Raw genomic sequence first — 17311 nt, 5'->3', positions numbered from 1 at the left:
AGCGGTTCAGCTCCTGTGAATGGGGGTGCAGACTCCTGGCCCCTTGCACAGGGGAAATAGAGCCCTTCACTCTCACATCTGCAGCTATTTTACTGCTCATGAGACATTAACTTAATTACAAGCAGGATGAGGCGTCACGGCAGCGGCTCAGGGGACCGCTCTACTCCATGTCCCAGCCGGGGGGGGGGGGGGGGGGGGGGGCACAGCGGGGTCCTAAACGTGACATTAATATCACATTTTAAATCTTTGTTTTTATTTCGACTCCCAGGTTTCCAAGACAGGCCCAAGTCATTGATGGTGTTTGTGAATCCCACCAGCCATCGAAAAGAGGCCTACCAGACCTACCGAGACGAGGTGGCCCCCCTGTTCAAGCTAGCAGACATCAAGGCTGATGTCACAGGTACGTGGTGTGGGGTGTATTTTCCAGTGTTGGGCATTTTAGGTCCAGAAACTACAAATCCAGACCAAGATTTTGTTTCTACCAACCAATAAAGTATCACAGTCACAGAGTACTCAACTGGTTGATAGGAATGAAATCTTGGTTTGGATTTGCAGCTTCTGGACCTGAAATGCCCAGCAGTGGTATTTTCTGATCTATATGGTACCTTGTCCACCTCACTCCTTTTTCAACTGGTGCGTCACCAACGGTAACCCAGCACCAAGGAGCCCGGCCTTCCGGCAGTTCGGCCTGATGAAAATCTGCCTCGGGTCCCTACGGCTGACCACAGATAATGCATGCAATGATTTGCGGAAGCCTTGGTTTGGGGAGAAGGCAACCTGTGAAAGCCGGGAAGATTGAAATGCCCCCCCCCCCCCAAAGGGCGATATTATGGGTAGGAGGGTGTTGGGACGGAGCAGCAGGGGTGGTTCTTTTAGAGTTCTCCTCGCTGTGAAACCCAACCTGCGGGGAGGGGCAACACCCATCTGTCCCAACAGGGTGTGGAACCGCGCCCCCCCTCCCCAGCAGACAGACCCTAAGTCTGGGAAGGAGATCCCACAATCTGGGCGCTAATGAACTCCGCTACCTGATTCCAGAAGGCATCTGAACAGTAATCGAATCTGCCTTCTGATGATGTGCTCCAGGCCCCGCCGGATAAGTGGCTGAGGTGGATCCATTAAGAGGCACTTCGCCTAATAGAAATTAAAGATCTCATTTGGAGACCTGGCTTCAGCAAATGGCATTAGGACCACTGAGATGTTTTCCATTTGTTCTTCATTTAGCTCCTTTGAACTATGGGCTGATAGCAGCATAACATCACTGGATTATTATAACTAATCAATCACCTGAGATATAATTATAGCTCACAACAATTAACTACTTTAATTCATGGCTATTTGGCTGTTTCGGAAATTTTCCGCGGAGGAATTATGAGGATAATTTGGGCAAAATAAGCAGGTAAAGGTGCAGGTGCTTGTTATGCTAAGATTTTACTGCTGGTTGAGAATACAATTCCATAGGATATTGATGATCAGACACACTTTTATCAGTGCTATTAATAATGGGCTGAAGTCACCATCCCAAAACCTTAACTGAAAAATAATCACAGTCAACAGTACGAACATTATTTACAGTATCTTAACTGTTTCCACACCTGAAGCAACCACTTCAAAAGTGAAGTTAGTGTTTGGATTGTTATTTCAGGTACCTTTCTGGTCATTGTGAAGGTCATTATCTACTAAACACTCCCCCTCCTGGTCGCTGTATTGTAGTGCATGCCATGAGGTCATCGGTTGTCGTCATTAACTTCCTGGTTTAGGTTTGGCGGTGGATGCGGTGGCTTGGTCATCTGCTGCTGTGTTTCTGTTGAGTGTTTGTAGAGTCTCTCCCCTGTGTTTCTGTGGAGTGTTTGTAGAGTCTCTCCCCTGTGTTTCTGTAGAGTGTTTGTAGAGTCTCTCCCCTGTGTTTCTGTGGCTTTCCTCTGGCTTCCCCGCTTTCTCCTCACAGCCCAAAGCCATGCTCCTGAGGTGACTCTGAAATACTCCTGGCCTGTTAGTTGCACCCTGCCCTGCAACCTTTGCTTGCAGTGATGGGCTTTGCAATATCGCATCCATAGCTGCATGCATGATTATTGAAAATAGATGTGTTTTGATTAAATGTATGCTCATAGTGTGTAGAATACTGAACAGGCATGATAACAGGAGTAAAGAGACCTGTTCCAGGAAGGAAAGGAGAAATTAAGGAGAACGCCAATAAACTTTTAATTAATAGATGAAGCTGCCTTTATTATGTTGACTGTCCCAAAAATAAACAAGATTAGAGCACCTTGGTGCAACCCTATTGGCTGAAAAACGAATGTGCAATAAGGCAATTCAGTTAGATATGAAACCATTTAAAAACCAGCTGATCATTCGTTTGTTTTGCTATATATGACAGATTAACCCTAAGAATTCAAATAATTGAGAGAAAAGCATGAAGAAATTATTATTTCAGACTTAAAGCGCCGTGTCATAATTGGATTTTTTGGTGCAGTTCCTCTCAAAGTTTCAGCAATGCATCATCGCCATCGGCGATGGCTGTTAGAATGAATGATGCGGGGAATGGGAACGACAGACAGGCAGGCGCATAAAATCCTGCGGGCCACAGGAAATGCTGCACATACTTCCACCGCAGACGTCAGTCATGGCGAATCTTTGATGGGCGTAGACAGCTGAAAGCGCCCCCCAAACCCCCGCTCCGGCAGAGGTGCCTGAAAAAAATATGTGCCACAGTGTGCCCTGCCATCTGCGGTGTGCCAGCCCCCCCATCCCATGCCCCTCTCCTACCCCCACGCCCACTCTCCCCCATCCGTCCTCACTGGCATTTCCTCCACCACGAAAGGCTGCCGTCATGGAGATGCAGAGTGACAGATCCCAGGCCTCTGGAGGCTCTCCTGCTCCCCTTTTACACACCTCCCTCCACGTACTACCCTTCCCCCCCTTCTTCCTCCACCTCCCTTCCTTCAGTCACGTTGGGTCCCTTGTCTCAATGCGAGACCTTGTTGACATTGTTTTGCATAAGTAGAGTCCAGCTTGAGGCCCAGGCTGTGAGTCTCCCCCCCCCCCCCCATCCCCACTTAAAAATGCGAGCCACACATGGGAGCGTGAGCCCAGCATTATGGCTATGCGCGCCGGTGGGGCCATATGCCGTTATAGCTATTTGCTAAGCGCTAGTTAAAGGCGCTAAAGGCTCTTATTTCCAGCCTTTGCCTTATTGTGCTTTGACAGGCTTCTTTTTTCGCTTTCTCCCCGCCCCCCCAGTCACCAAGAGGAGAGGCCACGCCCTCGCCATCCTGCGGGAAGGCCAGCTGGATGCCTACGACGGGTACGTCCCAGGCGCGGCACGTGCGGGTACCGCCATGTCTCAGCATCAGGTCACTGCGTTGCCGGGCTTCCCTCTTTGCCCTTCGTTGACCAGAGGGGTAGCACTCTGCTTCTGGGGAGGAGGCGGGCCACGGCAATCCTGCCCCAGCACGGCCGCCTTCTCGTCCTAAGGTGGCATTTAGCGGTAATAAATAAAGCAGCGGCGTAGATTTGAGAGTGAGCGATAATGCTTTGATTAGGATACGATGCCCCGTGGCCCCGCCCGGCCCCCGCTGACGGGTGCCTAGCCGGCGTGCTCGCGGCAGGTGGTCCTTTAATTACCTATTTTGGAAGCGGTGATGAAGTGCCTGCATGCGGCAGGCTGCTGGCACGGGGCCGTCACGCCACCCTGCCGCATTAAAGTCACAGTCAGCTGCCCTTAAATATTTCCGGGCCCCGCATAGTGCCACGTCGTGCCGCGATGCAAAGACCGCGTCTAACTGCGAGCCCAACCCCCTCTGCCCCCCGGACACACACACCTACTGAAGGAGGGGTCGGGGTGTCAGTCCAGGGCCAGGGAACGCTGCTGTGGTCTTTGATTAAAAAGGTGAAGTGGTAGATTCAGGACAGGGCCGCATGAAGGGCACCGAGGCAGCCGGGGTGAACACGTGGGGATGGGTGCTGTGGGGGAGCCATTCAGGAAAAAATGTTCCGGAACTCAAATGGCAAGACGAGTGGAGCCGTGCCGCTGGACATACTCCAGCACTCGGATTGGCGGTGACATCATTCACCGGGTCACATGGTTCATGTTGACCATACCAGCCACGTTGGGGCGCTCAGGTAGCCGTCGCCTGACGCCTTCCACATCCACATCACAGTCAGCATGAGCTCAAACACAATCACCTGCTATGAGTGGAAAGTGGAATTTTCACATAAAAAGTGTCTGTGGGAGAATTCATGGAAAATGACCGGAACCTGAGAAAACACTATTTCCAGTTAAGAATAATCCTTTTTTTTCAAATCTAATAAATGAATAAGTGGCATTTTCCCTAACTTCAGAATAATTAATATTATTAAAAGCCTAAGATGCCAGTATGAAATATTTTAAAATATTTTCTGTAAGACTTTTTCTTATCTTTTATATTATAATTTTATTATAATTTTATGTAAAATCCAAATAATTTTAGAAATATGTGTGAGACATAATACATTATTTAGTGAAATGGAATTACTGTAATTATAGTGTCTAGCTTTTAATATTCTAATTTAAACATTAATGAAATATCTGTAAAATGTCCAATTTGGAAAAAAACATACAAGCCAACCAAATACCTAGATTTGTGTCATGTGATAATTTAAAAGAACAGCATTACGATCAAACCAGTACTAAAAACACAACATTGAAGTTACACCTTATTAGCCTGGCTTTAAGACCAAAGGCTCTGTATTTTGCAAAATTAAACAAGCAGAATTTTGTTTTAAAATTAATCCTCTGGTATCTCTTTTGCGTATTTGATTTTTTTTTTGACATGTTAAAAACGCATATGTGTATGCATATGTGTAAATCCTCTGTTGTCAGACCGCACTGAAACACAGTCCCTGGCAGTCCCTGTCCCAAGCAGAGTGACATGCCACACACACACACACCCGAAGCCTCTGTAGGCGGTGCTGGTGTTGCGAAGGGCATTAGCCACCCTGCATGAATCCAGGGATCTGTAACATGTTCATTTTACTGTAAAATAAACTCATGGATCTGCTGAGGTCATTTCATTGATTACAAATCAGCCAAATGCAGAAAATGCAGCAGAGATCGGTAAGTGCTATGCTGGAAAAGGAGAATCGCTGTCACAATGAGAACATCATTATTTTTTATGTAATCTGTTATAATATTACCTTTCAGTGCTCCCCTTAATCTGTCCCATAATTAAACATGCAACCTGTAAGACCAAATAAAAATTATTTTGCACCATATAAGAAAACCACTTAAAGTCCCTTATATACGCAGAGTTTTTCCTTTAAGTTTTCAACTTCACTTTATCAGAGGAGGAGCAGAGTGAGAACATTAGCAGAAATATCAAAGTCTTTTACAGAATCCTGGCTCACAGGTTTAGCCGACACCAACTTTGTGAATTTGAGGCCCAAAGTGCCAATGTCACGTTTTCATTAATAAATCGTAATTCTCAATAATTATCAATTGTCTCCTATAATGTCACTTTTCATGTAGACATCCACTTTCTCAATCGCGGGGTGTTTGACACGGTCCGCCTCGTAAGCAAGGGCCCCGTCGCTATGCTAGCAATTATCCCACTCGCACATTAATGTTAATTATTCGCACCTCGAATTAAGGGCTCTTATTTATTCATGATTTTTACAGCCTTTCCGCTTCCTGGTGATAGATGGGAAGTAGCGGGTGTTTTATGGCGCCAGCTCTGGTTAGTGGAACGTATTGCGTGTGTGTGAGGATGAAGGTTGGGCTCAGGGGGATGAGGGAGGCAGAGGGGGAGGGGTCACCATATCAGCTGATACCGGAACCCGGAGCAGAGCCCACTGCGGTTATGGCCTAATCCCCCTTGCCCACCCCATCCTACACCCATGCCACACTGAGCTGTGATTGGACCCGACCAGCTCGACATGTCGGACGCATGCGGTGAATTCAATCTCCGTCATGTTTAAATTTGCCGCAGGTTTGAAAGCGGAAACCCGACTGCCCCATATCACACCAAACATTACGATAAATGTGTCCATTCAGCTGCTGCTAATGGACCCAAATTACGCCACAATTAATACACGTGCATCTTGTCTATTGATGCCATAGACTAATTGGTCCGAAATATTAATGAAATGTAAGAAGTGGCCTCCGCAGAATTACATTAACTGTCATCTGAAATGCATTAACCACATATTTTCATCTCAACAAATTTCAAAATCCCATAACAAATAGAAGCTGGGGAAGCAAAACTAATCTAATGGTGAAATAGGTTAGTTATTGTTAAACACATTTTTAAAATGGAATAATCAGCTTTTCTGCACAGTGGTAATTTACCCTTAATAAGCTTAAACCAGATTAGTAGCAACCGGTTTTTCTGCAGAGATCTGGCATTATTTTTCCTATTAATGATGTAAGTCTTTTAATGAAACTTTTCACACAATAATTTCTTGTTCATAAATGGTGACTGGGGTTTATTATTTCGGCAAGAATTTTAACAGTTTTCTTTTTTTACTCGAGCGATCCCGGTTACCTGCTCGAAGGTACAACAGACGGGCCCCCGCTGGGATTTGACCTAGCAGACTTTGGGATTGTGAGACTGTGTCCTCAACTGCTGCTAACTCTGCCTTAAATTTTCTTTTCATCAGCATTTTTCTTAAACTGGTGTAAACATGCCACCCGAATGGTTGAAATGTTAATACAGCTTCTGATTATATTTATTTCAGTCTTTGTGTGTTATCCCTATTATCTGTGTGTGACCGGCAGGATTGTGACTGCAAGGTGCATGTGAAGCTGAGCTAACCTGAGTACTCATGTATGTGGTAGATAGCAACCTCCTGTGTGCCTCAGGGCCCTTTGGCCTGTCCGTGTGCCCGTGTGTGTGAACGTTAGCGTGAACTAGCCACCGGGTGCGTGTGGCATTGCGGGCGAGCTCCCAGCGGCAGCCCTGCCTTACGCGTGCCCCGGCCTTTCCCGCAGCGTGGTGTGTGTCGGGGGGGACGGCTCAGTCGCCGAGGTGGCCCACGCGCTGCTGCTCCGGGCCCAGATGGACGCTGGGAGGGACACAGACTCCATCTTCACGCCTGTCCGAGCAGCACTTCCTCTGGGCGTAATACCAGCAGGTGAGGAGGGATCGCTGCTGACTCACTCGCTCCTCTGCAGCTGTCCCTCAGCCTCCCTCCAGGCCGGCGGGGCACTTTAGGGCCCCTCACCCTGAGCACGAGCACGGCGGCGGGGGCGGCGGGCTCACTCGTCCGGGTGAGAGGGGAAATCGGAGCGTTGGCGCAAAAGATCCCGTATTATCGCGCCGCAGCATTACCAGCAGCCGGATCTCCTATCCGCGCGCGGGATGAGCACAAGCCACATTGCGGCGCATGACTTCATACCTACCGAAAGCGACCACGTGGTTCCCCCACAACACTGATGGAGTGTATTATTATCAAATTCACTTAATTGCAGCCAGGCAGGAGTCAATTGTCAGTTTGTAAAAGGAACTAATTACTGACAAGCCGACCTCAAAGAAAGACCCCATTCTACTTAATCTCTCCCATTCACGCAAATGCGGTTAACGTTACGTTCACGGCGTGAGCCAGGGAAGGCATCTTTGGTGTGGTTACGCGGCTCCACTCGCCAGGGCAGATAGCGGCCAGGCGCCCGTAAGCGCCGTGAGTTACCACCCTGGCGGCGAGCGGCAGAAGCGGGGCAAGGAGAAGGGGGTCAGGACACAGGAGCGACGCTGCTTTTTTGGGCCTCAGGCCTGACCTTCACTTGTCATTCCAGGGAACGAAAAATGGAGTGTGGCTGTTAGGGGCGGTGGACGCCTTCCAACTTCACACTCGCCGCAAATTGGCCGCTCCGAGGTCACCGTTTCTCTTCATTATCATGTGCTCCCCAGGGAGTGTTTGTAAACAGTTTCCTGTCACAAACAGGAAGGATAGGCGTGCACCCCGCCCGCTCCTCTAAGGGATAGATTTGGGATAGTGCGTTTGGGTCAGCCAATAGCTGGGTACACTGCACTGTTCAGGGAATTTTAGAGTTTTTTTTTGGGGGGGGTGGGGGGGGTGGACCATGGTGTTTCCTGCATTTTACCTGCATAGGCTTAAAGATTAAAATTTACACAAAATTCTAATTGGTGTCTGAAAAGCTGGCTATAATATATAGACACAATTAAAAAATTATCTGTTAGATGACATATTTCAAATGCTATGTATAATGTTTTTGTTTTCCTATTTCTTTCATATTTCTTCCATAGCTTGATCACAGATTTGTTATTTTAGTTATTTCTTAAAACAGTTTTTAATGCATACAAAATTAAACCAATTTAGAAATATAAAATTACATAAAAATAAATGTGATGAAAGCCACTTGGGATAAACTCGCCAGATGAATTTGGCAGCCCCGTGGAGGAAATTATAAAGGGCTTTTTCTGGGCGCAAACTGCTGTTAGGTATATAGAGCCACTAAATTCTTAATTAATTTGCCAGGTCTAACGCATTGCACAGGGACTGTTAATTTCTTTGATATTTCAGGCAAAGAACCAAAATGTTGGTGCAGCTTTCACGTAACTCAGATATGCTTGACTACCAAGTCATTGCCTCACATTTATCTGCCTAGATGTGGGAGACATTAACAGCCTCATGCATATTCATGCCGTCTGCTTAATTAAGTTAATTGTTCTGCAGAAGTGCTTGCACTTCCAAGGACGTTTTTCCCCCCTCTCATTTTCTGTTTTTTTTTTTTTTTTTTTTTTTTTTAAATCTGCCCCCCCCCCGCCCCCAACACACACACAAACACACACACACACAAATTTCTGTATGTTAGCTAATCGTCATCAGTCATGCTTTACAGGGGCTGGTCCCTGGTTTCGGCACTTCTGGCATGGTCGGGGTGGGGGGGGGGGGGGGATGCCAAACTGGGAGCAATGGCGGCAAACAATGGGTCCACACATCCTCAGACGCAAGCGTGGCGAAACCCTTCCTTAAGGATCTGTTGCATGCTGTAACACACACACACGCCTGTTAACACACACACACACACACAAATACACATGCACAAATTCACATGCACAAACATGCAAAAAAAAAAAGACTTTGTTTGATGCCATTCTTCACCCTTACTGGGCTAAAGGTGTAGTTCCATATTTTGGTATTAGGTTTAGGTTTTACCACAATGGTGGCCTTCTAAGTATATGCAATACATTGTGAGAAAACATAATTTAATGATTAATTAAACAAAATCGATAAAAGCCTGCTTATCGTAGTCGTGTTTATGACAACCTGAGTATATACGGGAAAAGGCCGCATTTGTATCCCATCGGGTAGAAAACTGTGCCCTTAAGATGGGTCGCCCGCCTCCCCGCCCCCTAGCACCCGAGCCAACCGCACCCCCTCCCTGGGGCGTCTGCCACTCGCTGACCCCTCGCCTTGGCCCACTGGCCCCCTTTTACTCATTTACAGACATTTACTTTTTTAGACGCTGTTAATCTGAGTAAACAAATGGAGGAGATAGCAGTGGGAGAGGGGAGGTTTCCTCGGCCGGCGTGAGCAGGCCGCTCTCCGCTGTTTGTCTCCATTAGTGCTCAGGACAAACACGCACACCTGTTCCCACCTCGCCCAGCCAGGCTCCTGCAAGCCCCGTAATTGGCGCCAGACGATATTAAGTTAAACGGATGCCTTTTGAAACAAAGCCTACCTCCATCCTGTGTTTACTCTCCCACTCTGCTTATTGCGTTTGCGCGTTTTTGCATTTTTTTGTGCATCTGAAGATTTTGGATTTTCCACGGTTTTCCGGCACGCGACCTGGCGTGAGGAAGCGGTGTTGTAGGCCTCGGACGAATGGAGATGCTGATATTCCGGTGCATTATGAGGGTTCGCGGCACACCCTGCGGGGCTCGCACCGTGTGATCGCTCTGCCGCTGTCTTCCCAGGCTCCACCGACATCGTTGCCTGCTCCGTCCACGGAATAAGCCATCCAGTCACTGCTGCGATGCACATCATCATGGGTAAATCCCCCATCTCTCCTTTGCCGATTCCCAGTATGGCTGACTCTCCCCTACTAGATCACCCACATTACATATAGGAGCCTAAAGGAACTAAATGTTTAATGAAGCAAAAAACACATAAACTGTATTAATATGTAAATTTAGTTCCATTTACATTTGAATCCACTGAGTTCAAGGGCAGTGACTGGCGCCGGTGATTCCCACACTGAGCATTCAGCTTGTGGTAGGTGCGGCCCAGTGCTAATTAGGACCCTGTTTGTATCATTGTAAAGTGCTTAGTGCTTAGGCCGTCTCACAACTGCTGGATGTGGTAACTAGTCCCTAGGAGCCAAAGGCGCTCCCTGGGGAGTATGGTTTAGAGGTCGAGAATGGATTTCATCCCTCATAAAGATATAGGCAGTTTTTGTGGCTTTGCTTGTTTCCTAGTGTATTCCCTTTCTCGACGGTAGGCTATATTTACAGTGTTGTATTTACAGTGTTACATTTGCAGTGTTATATTTACAGTTTATGCACAGTTATGCATATGGTCTGTGCCCTGGGTTTGGGTGCTCAGATGATGTGAATGGTAGGTGGTGACTGACCTGATTTACACATTGTTTTGACTTTATGGTGTCTCCTGGGTTTAGAGTGACAGACAGGCAAATGTGTCTGGTGCCAGGGGATAAACTGAAGTGATGAGACAGATATTGCTTTAAAACAAGGTGCCAGAATATCACTTGCACCATGCAAGTGTCCAATCGAAGTTTATTTTTTGAACATTCGCTTCTTGTTTTATTTTGGCTTCGCCTTCCTTGACATCACTGGATTCCAGTCATTAGCCTCATATTGACATTCTTGCTCAGGAGAGAGGTGCTCTTTATTAAATACTCTGTCTTAAGATTTTTTGCCATATGGTCTTATAATTTATAGCCTTTAAATAGGAATGAGTTTTATGGCTGGTGTTTGGCTAGACCAATCAACCAGACTAATGACGAGTGGCTATATGGTCTTGCTTTTGGAAATGGCTGTGTAGTTAGGATTGAAATCAGAGATTCTAGACATTATGAGGAGATCTATAGACCATTGGATTATGGGGAGATCTATGGATCGTTCGGCTATGAGAAATTCTGTGAGACCAGTCAGTTATGAGGAGATCTGTGACACCATTTGGTAATGAGATGATCCGTGAGGCTATTTGGTTATGAGGAGATCTGTGAGACCATTCGGCTATGAGGAGATCTGTGAGTCCTTTCCGCTGTGGGGAGATCTGTGAGACCATTTAGCTATGAGGAGATCTGTGAGATCATTCCACTATGAGGTGATCTGTGAGACCATTTAGCTATGAGGAGACCTGTGAGACCATTTTGCTTTGAAGAGATTTGTCAGATATTTCAGCTATGAGGTGATCTGTGAGACCATTCAGTTATGAGGATATCTGAGAGACCATTTGGTAATGAGGATATCTGTGAGTGTTACAGTGGAGCATGGCGCAGGTATAAAACGAGTGATGATCCATAGAGGGGTGTATTAACAAGGGGTGTATTAACAAGAACTGAATACAAAGAGATAACTCACAAAATAAAGGGACCAAAACTAAACGGGAGAAATAAGAACTAAAAAGAAACAAAAGAAACAAAACATACGAGGGAACGGAGCAAAAACTGAGAGCAGGACTAAGGAACAACCAAAGCTACAAACACAAAGTAGCATCAACACAGCACAAACATCTACACATGTCAAAGCACACACATCTAACAACGTGACTAACTGAAGAAAAGGATAAGGGCGGGCACTTAGATACATATAGACAACAAGACTAACAAGGGGCAGGTGTGAACGATAACCAAACCAACCAGTCAAGGCAGGCATGGGACAACACTGAGAGGTAACACTAGGAAAGACTAGGAACATAACTATAAGCAGAACAGAATTAAACCAGGCATGGGCAGGGTTATGCGAAAACAAGGACACAAAGCAAAGACAGACATAAACAATACCAAACACTAAGGATAAAATAAAACCCAATAAATTAAACAAAAGATGCGGCAGGCCTCAAACCCATGACTGGAGGGTGTCAGCTTCTAAGCCACACACTCAACCCATAGAGATATGCACTGGTTCAAGGAGCAGAGAAACACATTAGGGACTTAGGGCTACAAGACAGAGGAGGGAACAGGATGGCCAGTAATGTCTGGCCAAACGAGGACAAAACAAATGGGACAGGGCCAGCCAAGGACAGACCCTGACAGTGAGACTATTTGGTTTCAGTTATGAGGAGATCTGTGAGACCATTTGGTTATCAGGATATCTGTGAGACCATTCCGCTATGAGGAGGTCGGTGAGACCATTCATCTATGAGATCTGTGAGACTATTTGGCTATGAGGTGATCTGTGAGACCATTCAGTTATGAGGAGATCTGTGAGACCATTTGGTTATCAGGAGATCTGTGAGACAATTCAGTTATCAGGAGATCTGTGAGGCAATTGGGCTATGAAGTGATCTGTGAGACCTTTTGACTGTAAGATCTGTGAGACCATTCGGCTATAAGGAGATCTGTGTGACCAGATGGAAACCTGGCTGTGAGCTCAGTGTGGTGCTCTATAGATTCTTTCTTTCCTCACAAAGGCATGTCCTAGGAACTACAATGAAACTCTTAACATCCATCTAATGTTACAAACTCACTGTGTGTGAAACAGAACAGCCAGTTTTCTTACAGATATGAATAATGTATCCAAAACCAGTGTCCTTTATCTAAACTAGCTCTCACATTCCTCAAAAAAAAACAACACTTGTACACAAATCACCTAACAAAAAAGGGATTGCGCATCAATTCACGAGGGCCAATCTAGGAGTTGTTAATTAGTAATTGGAAAACTTAAGGCATGTGAAAAAGGCCAACTGGCGGGAGATTGAGGCCCCGATGAATAATTCATGAGTTGCAATAACCCAAATATGGGAGAGACAGAAGGAGGTTAGCAGTGCACTGGGATAACAGACCTGTCTCAGCACAATGAGTGCCAATAGTGCCACAATACTGTGTCACTTGCTGTGGACTGCTTCCCCGGTCTATTGAAAATAGTTCAGTAGATGTTTAATTAATGTCCAATAGCCCCAAACGGATCATATGGCGCGGTCCTCCCCTCTTCTTGGCGAGGCAGAGCCTTTGGCAGATCATTACATGCTAAATCAATTGTCTACGTGGTGTTGATTGCGACAGCGTTGTTTTCTGAAGGCCGTGGTCGCTGCCGTTCGCTCCGAGGGCGTACCTCACGTTGATGCTCCATGGCAGGTCATCGGCAAGCCGTGGACGTGAGCAGCTTCAGCTCGCAGGGACGGCTCATCCGCTTCGGCTTCTCCTGCATGTTCGGCTTTGGAGGACGGACGCTGGCCCTGGCCGAGAAGCACCGCTGGATGCCGCCCAGCCAGCGCCTGGAATTTGCTGTAATCAGAACACTGGCCAACCTTAAGTAAGCTTGGATGCATAAAACCCTCATAAGAACAGACAGAACAGCTCTGCTTTGTCTGATACCTCAGGCTTCAGGCCTGTGAAAGCTACTCTCAAGGCTGGGCTGAGTTTCCATTCAGATATCCACAGGGAAAGGCCTCACCTCCATTCGTCCTCTCTGATGTGCCCATCTCCCGTTCCCTCCATCATCTCATGCCTGGACTCCGTTTGCAGGCCCGAGGACTGCGAGTTGTCCTTCCTGTCTGTGAAGCAGGACCAAGAGACCACAAAGGAACCGAAGGGGTAGGTGACAAAGAGACGCCTTCCAGTTGGCACAATTCGGGGACTCGTCTCGGTCCAGGTTCAATGGTGATGGTCTGCACAGAAATACAAACATCTCTGCCTGTTTAATTGGCCATTGGAAAGACACCAAATGGAGTGAAATGAAACGGGTGGCTCAAGGGTGGCTCAATACAACTATACAAATTCAATTTCTTTTATATATTTGCAATATGTTTATATATTTCTTTTAGTGAGGTCTAGCATAAACACAAAAAAAATTCAAATGTCTTTTGTGTGAGACGAATGTAGGAATCCTGGAATGGAGTATGTGCCTCTCACAGAGTTTTGATCGCCATAACAGACAAAAGATTCTTCTTAGCAGACGTGACTCTTCAAGGAACATAGGCGAGCAAGATGTTGGTGAGCACAGCCAGCTTTATATAGATACTTATAAAAATACTTGTGGTCTAGTGTTTGCTGCTTGCTGATGGTCCGTGTTACTGAACCCCCCACCGGTCCTTGCCACAGAGGACGATGAACCATGGGTGACCATACAGGGCCTCTTACTCAACATCAGCATCATGGCCATTCCTTGTTTGTGCTCCATGGCCCCCCGAGGGCTGGCCCCCAACACCAGGTCAGTGGATTCTTAAACAGGAAGGCAGGATGTGGAGTCCAAAGCCTTCGGCACCAGGTCAATGGGTTTCAAGTACACTAGGTCAATGGGTGTCTGGTCAGATGGGTTGATGCTTAATCTCCAGCACCAGGTCAGTATGGCCTACACCCGTGACACCAGATTAGATCTCGTATGAGGCTGGCACTCTACCCTTGACACACTGACCTGGCTGTTCTGGGTGATCAGAATGAGGCCTCAGGAGTGGCCAGGGGCGAATCCAGGGGATGGAATCAGCGGCTGGACCAGATCACCAAGGTCGTGGCATGCGACTGGACTAATCAGCACATAATTACTCCAATTAAATTGAGCGGCAAGGCAGATTTAAGATTAGGGCATCTGCCCGTAGTTTCTCTGGGGTGACACCAGGAGCCGACCATTTCCTTTAAATGTGCAGAGTGGACGGGCCATTAGGACTTTGCCAGGGCATAAATCAGTCAGCAGAGCAGTTCAGGGAAAAAACAGCATTCAGGTGAAGAGCATTGAGGTCTTACAGCAGCCACTGAATAGCTTGGGCAGCAGTGTGACGTACTGCATGGTCTTAAAGAAACACTCCATTTGTGCAGCTGAACATTAGCTACCATAATGCTATTTTAGTTTCCTGCCCTAGTTTCATCTGCAATCTGGTCTAATTTCAGAGGTTCCTGTATAATGAATGTCCTTCCTGTCATTTCCAGAAGACAATCTTAATTATCAGTCAGCAAGGTTTACGTCTGTTTCGGAATTCTGGTGTCCTCGATGTTTGCGCCCTCGTAATGCTAATGACCCATTAAACACCACGGGAGTCTGATACTGTACCTGTCTACCACCTGTCTCAGGCTGGACAACGGCAGCATGTCCGTGATCGCAGTGCGAAATGCTTCCAGGTCAGAGTTCATCAAGCATCTTAAGAGATATGGCAACTTAAATAATCAGGTGAGCCCCCCCCCCCCCCCCCCCCCCCCCCCCCACCATTCAGGTGGAGCAGCTCCTGCCGGCCGGGGGCTATTTCCCAGCAAAGGAAATCCTGCCAGCACAAATGGAGTCAGCAACCTTCCCCGCTTAAACGGAATTAGCATACTGTCAAGTCAAATTAGTCACCGATTGTCAGATTTCAGTAAAACACTTTTCAGACTAATAGAGATTAGCCTGATTCAGGGGCAGTATGTCTCCTATGTCTCAGAATACATGTCAGCTCTGTTTGTTAACCTACATTGTACATGCACACACATATATGTGTGTGTTTATAATAATGTGTGCATATACATACTCTCTGTGAGTGGCATTCCCATTCACAAATGCTTTAAGTTTGGCTATAAAGTTCACTTAAATACTCTTTTCATCATTTTTAAATGCTCATTTCATCTGAGTATGTCATGTCAGTTAAAATAGTCTTGAAAACTTAAAATACATAAAAAAATCTTTAAATAAAACAATGGATCAAGGTAAACGTGGTAACCAGTGATGCTTGGTTTTTAATGACTCATCTGCGCTAGCAGTTAATTGTATTTGGGTGGGCAGTCTGTGTGAAAGGTTATTAAGACGAGTGGTTTGTTGTCAGGAGTTGGCAGAGCCCCTGTGGCGTGGGTCCACTCTCAGTCATTTTGTGAAGGGTAAACCCTTACTTAAGCTGGCTGCTTGTCAGCGCCCCCTTGTGGACCAAGAGTAACTAACAGATGAGCACCAGGTGTTGCTACAGTGAATTACGAAGGGAGAAAGACCTGTGTCCATCTTGGGTAATATGGATGGCTTCTGGAATGTAGACAGGAAGTGAAGAACACGTGAGATTACAAAAAAAAAATTGTCTGAAAACTGAATTGCAGATCCTTTCACTGTAAGGTCTCATTATTCAGGCACCTCATCGTCAATCATTAGCCTAATTAAACTTCACACCTCCGTCTTCAAAGCAGTTCTAATTTTATGATTTTTTTTTCATGATGATCAATTATATGGGGCTTATCAGCGTCTGTATGTGTCATCTCTGAGCCTGCGAGATGCCCTTCAGAGCTAAGCGGGCATCGTCGCACCAGCTGACTGACTGCCTTTTATGGATTTGACTTTGAGAATCTCTCCCCACCCCTCACCTCCCCCACCCCGCAACAGTTCGGCTTCCCCTTCGTGGAAACCCACACGGCCCGTGCTGTGAGGCTGCGTCCTCGCTCGCGGGGCGACTGGGCCGAGGATGTCTCAGAGAAAGCGGCTGATTTTGACTCTAAGAACATACCCATCATCTCCTCCGAAGTGTCCTACCCCTGGAACATCGATGGAGACCTGCTGGAGGTTCCTGGCGAGCTCCTCATCAGGTGCTATTTTCCCCTCCGAAGGGCCCACTCAAGGACCCTTCTGATAGGTCCGTTTGAACTGCCTGAGAAGCACCATGTGCTGCGATATGACAGGTTCTCATGATCTGCTGCTGTGTCCTTTGCTACATAAATGTTATATAGCGTTACATACAAGGAATTTCTGCATTGACGACCTCATTGCTGCAAACTTCTGTTTATTTAATTATTAATTATTATTAATATTATTAATATTAATATAAATTAATTTTAATTAATTAATTTTATTTAGCAGCTGCTTTTATCCAAAGAAACATACAAGTTTGGGAAAGCCGGGACAGTCAGATACTGGAGTGTGTGTGTGTGTGGGGGGGGGGGGGGGAGTTTAAAAACCTAAAAACAACAGTGAACTTGACCTTAGGACTTGAACCAGCAACCTTCCACTCACTAGCACAGCGTCCTAACCTATCGACCCACACACCACCTACTTAGTGCTTGTTTCTTCTTAAACACTTAGCTTACTCTTTTTTTTGGTACACAACATAGAGCAGGAGTAGGCAACCCTGATCCTGGAGTGCTGGTACCCAGCAGGTTTTCCATCCTACCAGGTCTCAGATGAATCACACCTGATCTCAGGCAGATAGTAATTCATCAGGTAGGATAGAAAACCTGCTGGATAGAATCACG

The 17311-nt window shown here is 46.5% G+C and overlaps 1 protein-coding gene across 4 annotated transcripts in view; it reads left to right on the top strand.

The window, feature by feature from the left end:
- cerkl (CERK like autophagy regulator) overlaps positions 1 to 17311 on the top strand; it is a 37279-nt gene that overhangs the window by 19123 nt on the left and 845 nt on the right. Inside the window, exons 3-12 of one of the 4 annotated variants that reach the window (XM_023801696.2) lie at positions 269 to 400; positions 3238 to 3301; positions 6965 to 7107; positions 9912 to 9986; positions 13256 to 13433; positions 13646 to 13714; positions 14076 to 14113; positions 14222 to 14330; positions 15185 to 15281; positions 16449 to 16648. In XM_023801696.2, coding sequence (XP_023657464.2) covers positions 269 to 400; positions 3238 to 3301; positions 6965 to 7107; positions 9912 to 9986; positions 13256 to 13433; positions 13646 to 13714; positions 14076 to 14113; positions 14222 to 14330; positions 15185 to 15281; positions 16449 to 16648 — 1105 coding nt within the window. Of the gene's footprint in view, positions 1 to 268; positions 401 to 3237; positions 3302 to 6964; positions 7108 to 9911; positions 9987 to 13255; positions 13434 to 13645; positions 13715 to 14054; positions 14114 to 14221; positions 14331 to 15184; positions 15282 to 16448; positions 16649 to 17311 lie in introns of all 4 variants that reach the window. The other 3 variants (XM_023801695.2, XM_023801697.2, XM_023801698.2) reach the window with 3 other exon arrangements.

This window comes from Paramormyrops kingsleyae, chromosome 16, assembly GCF_048594095.1.
Source record: "Paramormyrops kingsleyae isolate MSU_618 chromosome 16, PKINGS_0.4, whole genome shotgun sequence".
Classification (NCBI taxonomy): Eukaryota; Metazoa; Chordata; class Actinopteri; order Osteoglossiformes; family Mormyridae; genus Paramormyrops; species Paramormyrops kingsleyae.
The sequence above is the reverse complement of the archived record's forward strand: the minus strand, read 5'-3'. Positions and strand labels throughout refer to the sequence as shown.